Source organism: Mastigoproctus giganteus, chromosome 12 (assembly GCF_048544385.1).
Source record: "Mastigoproctus giganteus isolate SK-2022 chromosome 12, ASM4854438v1, whole genome shotgun sequence".
In the NCBI taxonomy this organism is placed as follows: Eukaryota; Metazoa; Arthropoda; class Arachnida; order Uropygi; family Thelyphonidae; genus Mastigoproctus; species Mastigoproctus giganteus.
In genome coordinates this window covers 124,453,811-124,469,341 of record NC_143586.1, presented here as the reverse complement: position 1 = coordinate 124,469,341, position 15,531 = coordinate 124,453,811, and the positions used below count along the sequence as shown (strand labels likewise).

At 37.9% G+C, this 15,531-nt stretch overlaps 1 protein-coding gene across 1 annotated transcript in view; it reads left to right on the top strand.

Moving 5' to 3' along the window:
- The window catches only part of LOC150077393 (DNA damage-regulated autophagy modulator protein 1-like), a 115,950-nt gene that overhangs the window by 56,367 nt on the left and 44,052 nt on the right, over positions 1 to 15,531 (top strand). Inside the window, exon 3 of the mRNA XM_090386880.1 lies at positions 8,646 to 8,713. Coding sequence (XP_090243006.1) covers positions 8,646 to 8,713 — 68 coding nt within the window. The remainder of the gene's footprint in view (positions 1 to 8,645; positions 8,714 to 15,531) is intronic.

The following is a 15,531-nucleotide window of genomic DNA, read 5'->3' as shown; positions in this document are numbered from 1 at the left end:
GAACCACTCTCGAGTTCAGTGATGCTCGCATAATTAGCCTCAATGGTTCAATGCACTCACTTGCCGCTTCCCTTAAGATACTTTGGAAAATCAAAACCTTTCAAAATCACCGTCCCAAGTAACAATATCACGAATATATGCAACATGATTAGGAATCAAAGGGCCTAACCGCAACCCGGAGCCATTTCAACCAGCAAAATTAGGTTACTGAACTGATGTTATGTGGGCAGAAATACTGAAGACGTCTCCAAATTTATGATGTCCTACCACAAGACACTAAAAAACCCAAATATACATTCGATTTAAATTCACCAACCAGATTACGAAGCCCGCAACATTTTCAGTAGAGGCATCCAATAAGGTAGTACAAGAATACAAGCCAGCAACTAAGGAGCATTAATCTTAGCACATAAACATGAAAACAAGAGTGAGCCTTAGGATAATCTTCAGCCAAACATCCCACTCAGCTATTCAGGCTCTCTCACTAATCGGTCACATGAAGTGACCGATTAGTGAGTAAAGACAGAACTAAATCTCAAATCCACATTAACCTCGTCGAATGACAGGTGGTTCAATTCGAAATCACCCACGAACCAATTTTAATCATTACATCAATAAATAATTTATTACATAAGTGGCCATTAACCAATAAATCCAAGATGAGTTCCATTCACAACAAATCATGAATTTACACCATGAATTGTCAAACTAATAGAGCAAGCTTATTTGCTAAAAGATCTAAACCTCCCAAACACTTCCTAATTCATTTGACAAATATATGTGGTCTCAATTCTAATCTCAACGATGTCCATTTCGACTTGCAGTCTGCCAAACCCCATGTACTTTTTCTGACAGAATCTCAATTATCGGTTGATTCAACTACTGCTCATCTCAGATGCCCAAATTCGCTGTATGATTCCTTTCGCCTCGAAGGTGATACTTGTGCATTTGTCCGTTCTGATATTCCGTGTCAGAGGCAAGGAATATCAGAACGGACATATACTTGGCAATTTGGAATCTCCTCTCTTTGATCTTATCTGGCTTAATCTCAAACTCTCAACCTCATTGTGTCAAATTCATCTGTTGTCTCAACCGTTCTCCCAACTCCACTAATTACTTGGAGCTCTTTGACTTCCTCTGTTTGAAAATTGACTTTCTCAAGTCCAACTTTCTTAACAGTGAGGTGATTTTAATGTTCACAACTCCAGCTGGCTTCCATTTTCTAGTCACACCGACCCAGCTGGTCGAGATGCTGAAGATTTTGCAATTACTAATGACCTTACACAGATTGTTCATTTAACTACAAGAATACAGGATAATCCTAATCATACAGCCAATACGCTTGATCTTTTTCTCACAAACAACCCTTCTAAGTACACGGTCGAAGTGATGTCCGTTAGGCACTTCGGATCACAACTTGGTGATTGTCTGTTCCCCAATGGAGCCTTTATCTCATGGCTGTTCCCAACCTCGTGTTGTTTGGCATTACAAGAATGCAATATGGGATGACCTGCGAGATTTATTTTCCTTGGTCGGATTACTGTTTCAAAACTTCTGATATCAACGTTTGCTCAGATCGTGTCAGTGAAATTATTCTTGCAGGAATGGAATCCTTTATCCCATTCCACTTTAAAATCTCGTCCTTTATCTAAACCTTGGTTTTCCAATAAATGTACTAAGGCTGTTCAAGAGAAGAATGTTGCATATAGTAATTGGCTTGTTTCTAATTCTTCAATTTCATTTTCTGCCTACACCAAAGCTCGCAACAATTGTAAAGCAGTAATTAATCAGTTCAAATTCTAGTTCGAACAGGCTAAGAGTAGAAAACTTGCTTCTTGCCTTAATGGTAGCCGTGCATTCTGGTCTCTTTCCAAAGCTATTGGTCGCAACTTTTGCCCATCTCTGCTCCACACCTCTGTCCAAACCAGATGGTTCTGTTGTCACTTCAGCCAAGGATAAAGCTAACCTGCTAGCAACCATTTTTCTTCCAACTCGTGTATTAATGATCTTGGTAAAACACCTCCCACCATTCCCAACACGCTCCATTCAATACATCCTATGGTCTTTCGTCAAAAGGATGTCAGAAGGATTTTGACGAATCTTGATGCTAAGAAAGCTCCAGGTCCCGATGGTATTTCTCCACTTGTTCTCAAAACCTGTGCTCCTGAACTTACTCCTATTCTTTGCCGCCTTTTTCACTTTCTTATTCCAAAGGTGCTTTTCTCTCTGCTTGGAAATTTGCTCATATCCAGCCAGTTCCTAAAAATGGTGACAAATCCCTCCCATCCAATTATCGTCACATTGAAATTACTTCTACTCTTTCTAAAGTAATGGAGAAATCCATTAACAGCCAACTTTTAAACTACCTAGAAACCTTCCGTCTGATCAACGATCGCCAGAATGGATTCCGTCAGTGTCGATCCACTGGTGATATTCTGGCTTATGTTACCCATTTATGGGCTAATTCAATGGCACCAGACAGCATCCATTTACTGTCCAACTCCAAACTCACAGAACCAACTTCTCTTCTTTCTCGTTTATTCATTCAACTGCCGTTTTCTGGAACAGCCTACCTTCATACGTATTTCCTGAAAATTACAATCTACAGAAGTTCAAGTCCAATGTCAACAAATATCTCTTTCGTCTTCTCAACCTCCAACCCAATTACTGTACTAAGTACTATAGGTTCTAATAACTCTCGTGTTTGGGGTTTACATAAAAAAAAAAAAAAAAACCGTCGCTTTTTACCATCACTGCCTTCAAAACACGAAGGAAAATAAGTCTCTGGGCTGAACGAGATCACAAAAGAGCTGAACATCAAAACGATTCTGGTTGTTGAATATGCAATACAGTTAGCGATGAAACCAATAGAACAAGGTGCCCTGTCTCCTTTTGCCACCGGATGAAGTGATCCTAGACTTTAATATTTAGCCATCAGGAACATTGGTCAAACTATACATCGACAAGGAACGAAGTGATTAGTTACGCCAATAAAATCAGCCATTCTTCACAGCAATATTAATGAAACAGGAATGTATCATTCTCCTTCTCCCAGTCTTATACTGATGATCTAAAATTCTATATTACCGCCTCTGACCAAAAACAGGTTCTCAGCAGGCAAATCAAAAAATCTACCAACTAGTACAATACGTAGCCTTAATCGGGTTAAAATAAAGCAAGCCATGTCAGCTTAAACCTGTTCAACTTGGAAGAAATTATAGAATGAAATCGATAAACATTGAAGGCTCGCCCATTCAAAAAGTTAAAACATTTAAAGATGTAGAATTAGTATGAGGTGAGAGGGCTGGCATTTGACTTACTCAGTACAAAAATAAAAGTGTACTCTCCAATCCCCTAAGAACTAATAAAAATATAAGATGCTGTATTAATCAGAAAATCCATCTTCCTCTGCCTCCATCTTATCTTTATATGCAGCAACCATGAATCCAGATCATATTTTAATTAGTTCCTCGGTCTTGAGTACTAGCCGCCGAAATGGCTGAATTATTTCAGGAGTAAAAAAAGTCGTATTAGGGATACCAGAAAAATTACTCCAACTCACCATGTGTATCATGTCTGTAAATTACGTTGTTCTCTTGGTAAGGTATTTATTTTCTGGACGAAAAACATGAGGGGAACCATGGGTTTCTTATCCAGTATCTTTTCCGAGGGGGAAAGAATCTCTGTTCTGGTCTGAGACTGACTAACTCAGCTACCGTAGTGAAAAGTGCCAATAAAAGTTCCTCGCGCGATTGAAGAGATTTCCAAGGTCTGTTCCATCCGGTGTGGAGAGGACGGTGATTATAAACAGCGAAAAACTACTTCAGGAGTCTATAATTTCAATAAATTCCTAGATCTTCAGTACTGCTCCTGAAAACGACTCAACAGGCTGACCAGTACACGATTTCCAAGGCCCAATGGTACATCAACCTTGGAGTCCTCTTGGAAGCAGACTGTCGCAACTTACCTACTTGCACTGGCTGTAAGTGTTAACAGTCAAGCGGCATTGGTGGTTGCCCACAACTCGGCGCTTTCACTGACCAGCAGAATCAATGGATTCCTCGACGTGTCTGATATCATTGGCCTGATTAAAACGCAGACCTACTAGAAGTCAGACCCTATCCTTCCATACCGAAACAATTAACCTCAAAAGGTCATTAATATAATTCATTTAATTAGTTACATAAGTCGATTTTATTAATAAATCGGCCATTGTTCCAGTAAAGTCTCAATATAAGGCATACAGAAATTTATAGTAATAACAACTTCAAGGTTACTAGGAAAATAAACATCATATGCCAAGGTTTTCTTTTGCCCATGACGAAAAAAAAAAATAATAACAAATTTCTATCCTTAATATTTTCAATATTACAGGAAGATCTGCATAGCGAGCGATCGCATATGTATACAGATAGGAACCCAAACCTTGGACGATACCTCTGATGAATTGTTGAGAATAAACTTTTATACTAAAATGATTAAGTGTTCTAACAAAGTGTGTATACAAAATGCGATGTTAATATTGCAATTTTAAATACCACTTTGCTTGAACATACGTCGTTAAATTGAGAATTGAAAAATGAGAAAAACTTTGACAAAATGAGTGTTCCTACTATGATATTTCACAATACGTTTAAAAAAAAAAACTTTGACTCTGTAGGAATTTGCTTCGACACATTTCATTCTTTAAAATTAGTAATAGGCTGAAATTGATGAAGCGTATACTGCTCACTTCTTGAATCTTCTAAAGTTGTCGGCTTGTCTCAGTGTTGAACAAGCTTTGTATAATAATACTTAAGTTTACCTGATAAGTAGAGATAGCAAGGAAACGTGATTTGAGATTCTTGATTATCATTTAATGATAATGTAGTAAACGGCTTTTCTATACTGAAAATTTGGTGGCCAACAGCATATTCACTTAGGATCAGAATCCTTTAAATTATCTCATTTCACAAGCAAATCCCTAAGCGTTCTACTGATTGGCGACTTTAATATTAACATTCTTCAAAGCTCTTTCTCTCAACTGAAAGACTGCCTAAACGCCATTACTTCAAATGGCGTCTGTGCTTACTGATGGAGATATACCAACTAGAATGGGAGAGTCCCACAGTTCCCTTCTTGACTTTGCAATTGGGGAATTCTCTCACGTATGCAATACTTGATACGAATATTTCTGATCATCGTCCCATCGTAAGGGTAAATGAAATGAAACAGAAATCATTGCACACTTTCAAATCTCTCACACTTCAGACTCTCTCAATAAGCTTTGTAGTGACCTGCACCAGTCAACGTGAGATGGAGTGCTTGCTACAAGTGCTGAAATTGCGACGAACTGCTTTTTAAGCATATCCTAAATATGCTATAAAAGATGTCATATATCAGGAACCCAGGGAATATTTTTTTTTTTGTTATTTTTTGGTTTTTAGGAGCATTAGCAACTAAGGCCATATTGCTCCGGGATATGCGGTGGTCATTCCCTGACCTTTCCGCATTCTCCGTATTTGGTGGTGACGGGCTCGAACCCCGGTCTAATCAAGAAGCGTGTGCTATGCACTGCTGCTCCTTCCCACCTGGCTACGGAGGCGCCACCCAGGGAATAAAAAGACACAAGGCCAAGAGGGAAAATGCCCGTTCATCTCAAACAAGATTCGTAATAAGTTAAAGAAAAGAGCTTAAAAGAATTGCTAGAGCAACCGGAAGCGAGGCAGATAAAATTAAACACACAACGTACAGAAACAAAAAGTCACTGACTGCATTCGGTCAGAGAAAAGAAAATACTATAGTTAAACTTACAGGTGTCATGACAAGCAAGAAAAAATGGACTGTTTTAAACAAGCTATTACTGGAAAGGAAACTGAAATCACGAAGCTACGTTGGAGATGTAGTTGAAAACGAGGTACTAATTTCAGATGAACTAAAAGGTACTGCCTTCTGTAACCACTTTTATCTGAAGTGTGAATAAACTCTTTCAAGACAAACTTGACTTCAGAGACTTCAAGGAATGAGTGAATCTACCAAGTACTCAAACTCTTATCTCGCTCCCCTCTCTGATCAAAAGATTTTAGAGGCAGGACATCAATTGAAAGAAAAAGGAGCCCCTGGCTTTGATGAAATATCTCCTTCTCTGCTGAAAAAGTTCCTTATCTCAATTCTTACACCGCTGAAGTATATATTCAATCTGGTAAATTCCCTTCTCAATTCAAAAAAGCAAATATTGTCCCTGTTCCAAAGGGAAACCGTTGGAACTATCAACTTTCGTCCAATAGCTTTACTCTCAGTTTTTGCAAAATTATTCGATAAATTCTTCATAGCGGACTTATGGGTTTTCTTGAAGTAAATCAGCTCACCCATCAACAACAGTATGCTTATTGCTCTAAAAGATCCACTGATCTTGCAATTGTTGACTTCTGCTCAAGGATCATTAATAGTCTTGAAAAGGGCCACTATACTATAGCACTCTTCCTTGAATTATATAAAGCTTTTGATTGCGTAAACCATAATATTCTACATAAACTCAATAATCTCGGTTTGAGAGGGAAAACTAACCTTCTCCTCGAAGACTACCTTACTGATCGGCCGTTTGTCGTAAGAACAAATCAAATCATACTCCGACATTGTTATTTCTTCAGGGGAGTACACCTTAAGGCTCACTTCTTGGACCTCTCCTATTTGTTCTTTACATCGATGAAATTCTCTCTCTTTTTCCATCTTCATCTAGTAGCGTATGCCGATGATATTTCCACCCTGATCACAGATAAAGACCCTAATCAGCTTAAACTCAAAATCTGTCTTGCTCTTGGTCGTTTGCGTCGGCGACAAAATCTTGGCCGTTTGCGTCGAATATTGTCTTTCAGTTTTTCCAACGTTGCACAGTAAAGCTGTGCATTGATTGTTCCTCCCTTCGGCAAGAAATCTACCAACAGAACGCCTTGGCGATCCCAGAAAACTGGGACCATGACTTTTCGGACACCGGGAACAGTTTTGAAATTTTTGCGCACAGGAGATTGTGGATGTTTCCAGGTCATGGAGTCAGTCTTCTTTGCTCTCCGGGGTAAAGTGATGAACCCACGTTTAGTCTGCTGTGACTATGCGAGCAAGAAAATCCACTCCTTCGTCGCTGTATCGCAACAGGTTTTCCACACGCATCCCCATGCGTTTTGCTTTGTCCTCCTCTGACAATTGTCGGGGCACCCAGCGGCAGCAGACCTTTCGAAAGCCAAGGACATCGTAAACAGTCGGCTTACCTACGTTCACTATTTGTGCAATTTCACTCGCCTGTTTTCATGAACAATGCCCTTATCACGTGAAACGTTGTCTTCTGTTTTGCTCGATGAAGGCCTGCCCGCCCAATGCCGAACTTCAATATCAAACACGGCCCGCTTTAATTTCATTGCACCAAAAACACACCTGATAACTTCACGAACACCTGTTTCGGACCACACTAGCACAGTAGGCGCCATTTTGCAACTGGAATCTGCTGTGAGGCGACAGTACCGCAATACTGCACTGGCGGCCCTTTTGAACGTTATTAACGGGTCTATCTGCCCACCGCTTTTCATCTCATTCCCTTTCACCTTTATTAAGAAACAAAAAGTGTTACCTTACTTTTCAGAAATCCCTCGTATCTCATGGGGTACCACCAGCCAAGAAAACCTTGCAAGAATCAATTGATTCTCAATCGATCTGTTCGTTCAATTTTTGGCCTTTCCTGGAATGCATCGGTTAGGTTGAGATACAAGGAAGTGAGACTCCTCAGCATCTATCAACTGCTACACAAAGCAGAGGCAGTCTTTGTTTACAACGCTTTGAAGACAGAGTTTCCCCCTCTTCAGATCTTTTTTCATAACCATAGAAGAAATATCGTACAATAGAAGACATGAAGAAAACCTGAAGGTTTCGCTTTTCAGAAAAGCTATGGGTCACAAAAATATAAAATACAGAGGCGCTAAAACCTGGAACAAACTTCCTGCAAAAATCAAAAATGTCCCTTAACTAAACCGAAAAAGAAACTACTAATTGAACACATCACCAGGGATGTCTGATTCAAATTGCCTTCCACTCATTTCCTGGATTTTAAAAACAGAGTAAATCATTATGAACATGGAAATAATGTACAAATGTTAAAGGAAGCAGTTGGCAAATAGTTTGTAAATTTCTGTGCATATATCTCATTTTTCTTTTCACACATTTTAATTGTAAAAATGTTCACAATGCTATTATAAGTAGTGATGGTTTACGAAGTCTTCTGTAAAGAAATGTACAAAAAACCGCAATTTTTGTCTTTTGTGTTGAACATTACCTGTACAATTTCAGAACTGTATTTTTCAATTGTATATTCATCGTTTAAAAGAACACCCCTCCCCCCTAAAAAGCCATTGGTTTAGGTGTTCTTCCTCCCTTTTTGCTGTTATCATCCAAAAAAGTAACAAAATAAGGATAAAATAAATTGAGTAGAGATAGCAAGGAAATATGATTTGAGATTCTTGATTATCGTTTAATGATAATGTAGTAGACGGCTTTTCTATACTGAATATTTCGTGGCTAACTAGCATATTCACTTAGGATCAGAATCATTAAATTCTTTCAATGTACATTTGATGAAAGAAGCGATTGATAAACACCTTCACTTTTTTTTTTTTTTTCAGTCAAGCCGGTGGGACTCCTCCCCAGAGTGGAATATTTTCTTTAATGTTATTTGCAACGTCCTTGCCAGGTATGTCATTTTTAAATGATCATTTGACCTAATAGAAATTCCGATTTATCAGATTTTATTGCATTATATATGTTAACCATTTTAAATAAAAGGTTAGATTAATTAACTCGGTTATGTTGTTCCAACAGACTTGTTCAAAAGTGAATGTACGTTGATTCCCGCACTGAAAATCATCCCACAATACACGCTCTGTGATTGATTGATGACTCAAATTTGTATTGTTATTATTAATCAGTGTGTAAGCCACACACTGATTGTTTGTTGTTTTTAAAAAACAACCAGTGTTGGTTGTTTTTAAACAACCAACACTGTTGGTTGTTTAAAATGGTGGCGCAAGGCCACCAAGCGTCATAAGCCACCCGTATGTTATATCTCTAAATTGAGAGTATTTTTTAGTCTGCTGAACTGTATTACGAGATAACTCAATTTCAGGGTGAAAAAAATATTCAACTAAGTAATTGGAAGATGAAAATTTGTAGTTCCCTCCTTCAGCACTACTGCTTACAATACCGGGATACCGGTCATTTTTTTCCGGTATAGAAATACCGGTATTGATACAAAAAAATACCTGTTTTTCGGTACTAATTTTTAAAAAAAAAATTAAAAAAAATAACTGTTTATAATTTAATCACATAAAGGTTGTAAAATCACCTTTATGTGATTACGGTCATGTCTGACCGTATCGTAACTCCCAAGTCCCGTTCCTCCACTACTGACTTTAGTTCAACTCCACCAAGTATATAAGTTATTTTGGGGTTGCTGTTCCCCATGTGTAAGACCTTGCATTTTGCTGAATTAAAGCATATCTGCCATTTTTCTGACCATCCCGGAAGGCTATCTAGGTCACGCTGAAGAGGTTTTGCTTGGCGGCGATCATTAGCTACTCTGATCTTTACATCATCTGCAAATTTAGAGCTCACGCCCTCCATCCCTTCATAGCTGTCATTTAAGATAATCAAAAACAGTGGTCCCAATACTGATCCTTGGGAAACCCCACTACTTACTTTAACCCAATCTGAGGAATAACCATTTATCGCAACCCTCTGTCTGGTGCCCTAAAGCCATCGTGCTATCCATCTAAGGATTTTCCCTATGATTCCAGCCTCCAACTTATAAAGTAACCACTAATGTGGGACTGAGTCAAATGCTTTCCTGAAATCCAAATAAACAATGTCGAAATTATTCCCTAAATCGAGCTCACGAGTGACCTGTCAAAATGGCTAACCAGATTTGTTAAACATTTTCCCTTTACAAAACCATGCCGTGTATCCTACAGAATTCCATTTCCATCTAAATGATCTTGAATTCCACCCTTGATCATTGGCCTCCATGATTTTCCCTAATACTGAAGTTAGACTGGCCCGTCTGTAATTCCCCGTTACACTCCTAGAACTGCCTTTATGTTCCAATGTACACCAATCCAGCGGAATCTCTCCTGTCCAATGATGCTCTCAAACTACCCTTAATGGTTCAGTGCACTCACTTGCCGCCTCCTTTAAGGTTATAGGGTATATGCCATCAACCACAGGAGCCTTACTTGCCTGTAGGCGCGAAAGTTCTCATTAAATAATCATTTGAAATTTCAAAATCATTACATTATTTTCAACTTCACTTCCATAATATCTCATTGACACAAAGGGTTTTTTATATAAATATCGATGCAAAGTAACTGTTGAGTTCATCTGCAATTTCAACTATGGTATCTAATACAGTCCCAAGTCCATTACATAAGGGTACAATCTGATTTATCCTTCTCTTCTTTGCATTTATATATGTGAAGAATTCCTTAACTGCACTCTTTATTCCTTATCCCCTCTTTGCTCTCTCCCAGACTCAGTAAAGATACTATAGAGAAAATTATACTTCGCTTTATAAAACGCCTTTCTCCTTCAGAAAGTGATGAACATAATTCAACCATGGAAGACCAACATGGAACATAAGTGTTCCGCAAATTCTTTCCAAAATAAGAAATTGCCTGACTCCAATGAAATTTTAAAAGATGAACTTGAGTCGGAAATTAATGAAATACTTTTAACTATTTTTGCTAAAAAAGTTCAAAGCCTAGAATATATAGACTGAGATCGTCTACGATTATCTCAGTACCAGAATAGAATCCGAAAGGGCGTTTTCTGCCGCTAATCAAATACTGTATGTACTAAAATTAGATCCATTTTAAACGATCATAATATTGATTGCTTATGTTTCTTAAGAGCTCACTTTATTCGGACAGGTAGTGTGGATGCTTAAACATAACTGAACTTTGCAGTAACAATATGCATTTCTTCGTTTTTAGAATAACTGTATTTTAATGCTTTTTTCCAGAATATTTACTATTGCAATAAAAGTTTATTTAAAACATGAATAATTCAAGTAATTACATTATTTGTTTTTTTCCTTACTTTATTGCACCTAATTGTCATCAAAATTAATTGAGAAAAGCGTTTGTTTTTGGAATACCGGTATCGCGGTTTCATAAATTAAAAATACCGGTATTAAAATTGACCGGTATTGTAACCCCTCGTCAGCACGATGTAACGCGACGAACCAGCAGGGTACAATGACACGATGCAAATCGAATAAAATATTAGGTCAATTACTCTTTATTTTTTTAAATTCTAGATAAAACAAAAATCTACCATTAGCCCTGGGGGGAAAAACGAAACTGGTTAGTAACTGTTAAAGGGCCCTTCACCACTGGGGTAGCGGGGAACGGCAGCAACGATGATCACTAACCCGAGAGACTGCATTACAGACCATACGTTTCTAGGGTAATAAAAACAGGCAGTCAGGTGGTTTGGTCAGTCAGGCACACAAAACTGTTCGGTCGCGATACATCGAGGCTACGGGACCATAGTTTCACATTACAACTCTTCCTCCTTTGTAATAGAGGCCTTCATTGACCTTTCACATAGTGAAAAAAAGAGCCTGGAGGTTTGCATGTTTTTTTGTTTTTTTTCCTGGAAAATTCGGGTTATCAGCCATGGTACAATGTAATGACACGATGCAAATCGAATAAAAATAATTAAGCCAATTACACTTTATATTTTTAAAATTCTAGATACGTCATAGCTTTTGTTGACAGTGAAAATTCAAAATAACTTCAGTTTTGTAATCAGTGTTTGGCTGGTCGCCAAACGCAGAACAGATGGTGAATCACAACACTTATTTGCACCTATCACAGGCGTTTTTCCCAAGTTATTCATTGTAATTATTGAATTTAATTAATTTTTTTTCTGAGCTTTCAGAATAATTTCTGAACTTATCTTCTCTATACAGTGGCAGGATGAATTTTCGATGACAAAGAAGAATAAGAGAAAAATAAGAATTACAAATGAAAGCACCTACACGAGGAAGTTTTATTTGACTCTGACCCTGAGGCCTTCCATAATTCAAAATCAAATTGACGTAAAACTGATGGCATCACACCATGACGTAAAACTGATATTAACAAACTTTAAGCCATTACTACCTTCTTGGGTAAAGAAGTGCTTCAAGCTCCTCATTGTTTGCTTTGTTATGACGATGAATGAACGTCATGAAAAAAGGTCATGTAAAGTATTTAAATTTCCTTTACTGATTTTCCTCATTACGAAGAAAACAGTTATATATTTTGTTTATCTATGATTTATCCCTACTCTCTCCCAGTTATCTTCATGAACATGTAGATTTGGTTTTCCCCTTCTACGAAACCCTCTCAGAAATGTGATGTAACAGCGTTTAACTGGGTCAGGGTTCATGTCCAAATAATGTGTTTATCACTTTATTAAAGCAGCTACGTATAGTTTTTTCTTCAAGGACATGCAGAAATCTAGAATTATTTGAGAAGCCGAAAACTGGAATGCTAACATTCTTCAGGCAGTAACATTCTTACGGCCTTTTTAAACAGGGATTGGTAGCCTGAACAGAGTACAGAATTAACTATATTCACATATACATTGATGGGTATAGATGAAACAGTTTTCGACTCTGACCATACCCAAATGGTATTTACTTTCTCTACCCCTAACCATGACTATGACATACTAAAAAAATCTTAAAAGCAATTCCGTTCACAGTGTCTCAGTTTCCGAAGATGTTATTGGATTTTAGGAGCATCGGCGAGTACTGAGATAAATTTAATTATGTGGGTGGCCTAAAAATAAGTTTTTTTTTTTCATTGTCTCGGACTTGTGTGTTGGGGACTTATGACAATTTTTTTTTGTTTGTGTGGGATCCATGCTGACCTTTGTTTAGTTTGAATTTAACTGTGAGGGCTTTTTTCTGTACTTTATATTCTTTTCTGGTTGAATTGTTTGTTGGAAATCTGTGGATTTTTGTAAAATCGAAAAGTTAAGCCTAAATAGAGGACGACGACGATTCAGGGAATTGAAACTGATTCTGAAAAATTGAAAGCTCTCTGTACCTGTTGGGCGATTAGCGGAAACGGATCAATCGGAAGAAGAAATAACTGAAAAAAAGTGAATACCAGGTTTTGAGGATATACGCAGATCAAACAACAACACCTCTGGAAATTTGTATAGTGTTTAGTTGCATTATTAAAGTGACTAAAGTGGCAATAACACTTCCCTCATTCTTAAAATGAGGGAAGTGTTAGAGAAAGAGCTTTTTATTGAAAATCAAGTATTACGGATAAATTAAAGTACACGGATAATGGTGAAAGAGTAACAGGCTACTACAGAAATGGGGTTACATGAAATGCAGCCATAACAGCAAAGAAGAGAAGCAGACTTATACGGTATTGGTCAAGTCATATTCTGATCGGATTAAAACTAGTGAGGAAGTACAAAAAGAACTTATGAAACAGGTTAAACCTTTGTTCCGTTATTTTGCAATATTCTAAAATTAAGTCACTGAGGAAGATAAGGACACAGTAGTTATTGAACCGGATTCTATGGAGGATCTCGACTTAAGGATTACGAAATTTCTGCAATTAATTAGGACGGAGACACCAAAGAGTGGGGCGAGGCTCATATTATATGGTGTGGAGTCCAAAATAGATCAAGAAATATTCATGCAACAGATATATGAAAGGAACTGAAGCAGAATGGCGTTCCTATGAAGACGTCAGAGAAGATTGCTGTAAGACTAATAAATAAAGCAACTGGCAAAACTGAAAAATTGAATTTTGGAAGTATCCTGAAAAATGGCAGACAAAGAGCGAGAGAATATATAGTAACTGGTCCCCATACCGAGTACGGGATATAATAATAGTGTAAAAATGTTTTTTGTGCCTTGCCTTAGAGCACGTGTCGAAATACTGCAAATGTGAAATGTGTTGTGAACACTACGGTTGAGACATGTCTTTAAGAACTGTCCTAATAAACATGAAATACCGGTTTGTGTCAACTTCAAGTCAAAGGTAGAAGTGCAGAGCTTTCAGTAAAGGATAAATCATGCCCTGAATAAGCAATTCGGGAATAACTAATAAGAATATAAATTATGGATGGAGAAGGATATCTTATAGTATGAGGATATTTCAAGTGAGTGCAATAAGGGTATATGACGTGACTATGCAGTTGACAAAGAAAATGGAGTAAATTGACACATATATCCTCTTGGTGCAGGGGCTATATGTCGATGGAGATTTTGTTAAGGGCTTTCCGTTGAAATACAAAACTGTTCAGGCTGAAATCTAATGCGCAGGCTGCTATTGTGATAAGGGGGGGGGGGAAAGACTCGTGAATTCGATAGGATCTCGCTGGTAGGGTGTGATGAGGAGATTCCGAGTAATGGAATTACCAGTAAAGTTATATCGAGATATTAAAAAAAAAAAGTAAACTGCAGTCATTATCACTGCAGGATGGAAGCCTCGACTATTCGTGTTGAGGGAATGGGCCATAATCTGCCACGCTGGTCCAGTGCAGATTGGTAGATCGACCGTATTTTGTAGTCAGGGGTTTGAACCCCAGTCTACTCAAAGAGCGTGTGCTACTGCACTCCCGTTCCTGACCAATCGGCTATGGAAGCCTCTCAAATAACTCCTTATCGAGTGACAAGGAGTTATTTAAATGAAAAAGTAGTGGTAGCAACACGTTTTGATGAAATAAAAATGCAAACTTTTTGTTTTGTTTGTTTGTTTCGGAATTTATTGGGCGCATCGGCAACTATGGCCATAATGCGCCATACATAAGGTAATTATGCATGCCATTTCTTCTCAAATAGAGAAAATGGAAAAAAGGAACAAGTAATTATTATTATTATTTATTTTTTTTTTTTGTTTTTTTTTTTTTCCTAAAGGAGGTGGTACACTTTAATCATCTTGAGAAAGTTATAAATGCTTGAGGCATTTGTTTCATTGTTTAAAAGTGAGGTAAGTGTAGGATCTTTTGTTGTGGCTGAAGTGCAAAGTTTCTGGCGTTCTCTTGTATATTTTGTGCATTCGACCAGAATGTGTTTCACTGAGAGCATTGTGTTACAGTGATGACATTGAGGGGGTATCTCTCCTCTTAAAAGATAACCATGTGTAATATTTGTGTGTCCTATTCGCAGGCGAGCCAAAATTACCTCCTGATGTCGGATTGAACTGAAACTGGAAGGCCATCGCTCAAGGTTTGGCTTGATACTTCGAAGCTTATTGTTAGGTTGATTTTCCCATGATAACTGCCATTGGCACATGCATTTTTCCTGGATTATTGGTCGATAGTCTTGATGAGGCACTTTCCACTCTTTCTCGGGTGGTAGGTGGGCTAATTTGGCAGCATTGTCCGCTAGTTCATTACCAGGAATTCCCATATGTCCAGGGACCCAGCAGAAGTGTATGTTTTTCCCAAGTTCTGATAAGGAATGTAGAGAGCTGACTATTCTTTTCACAACTGGGT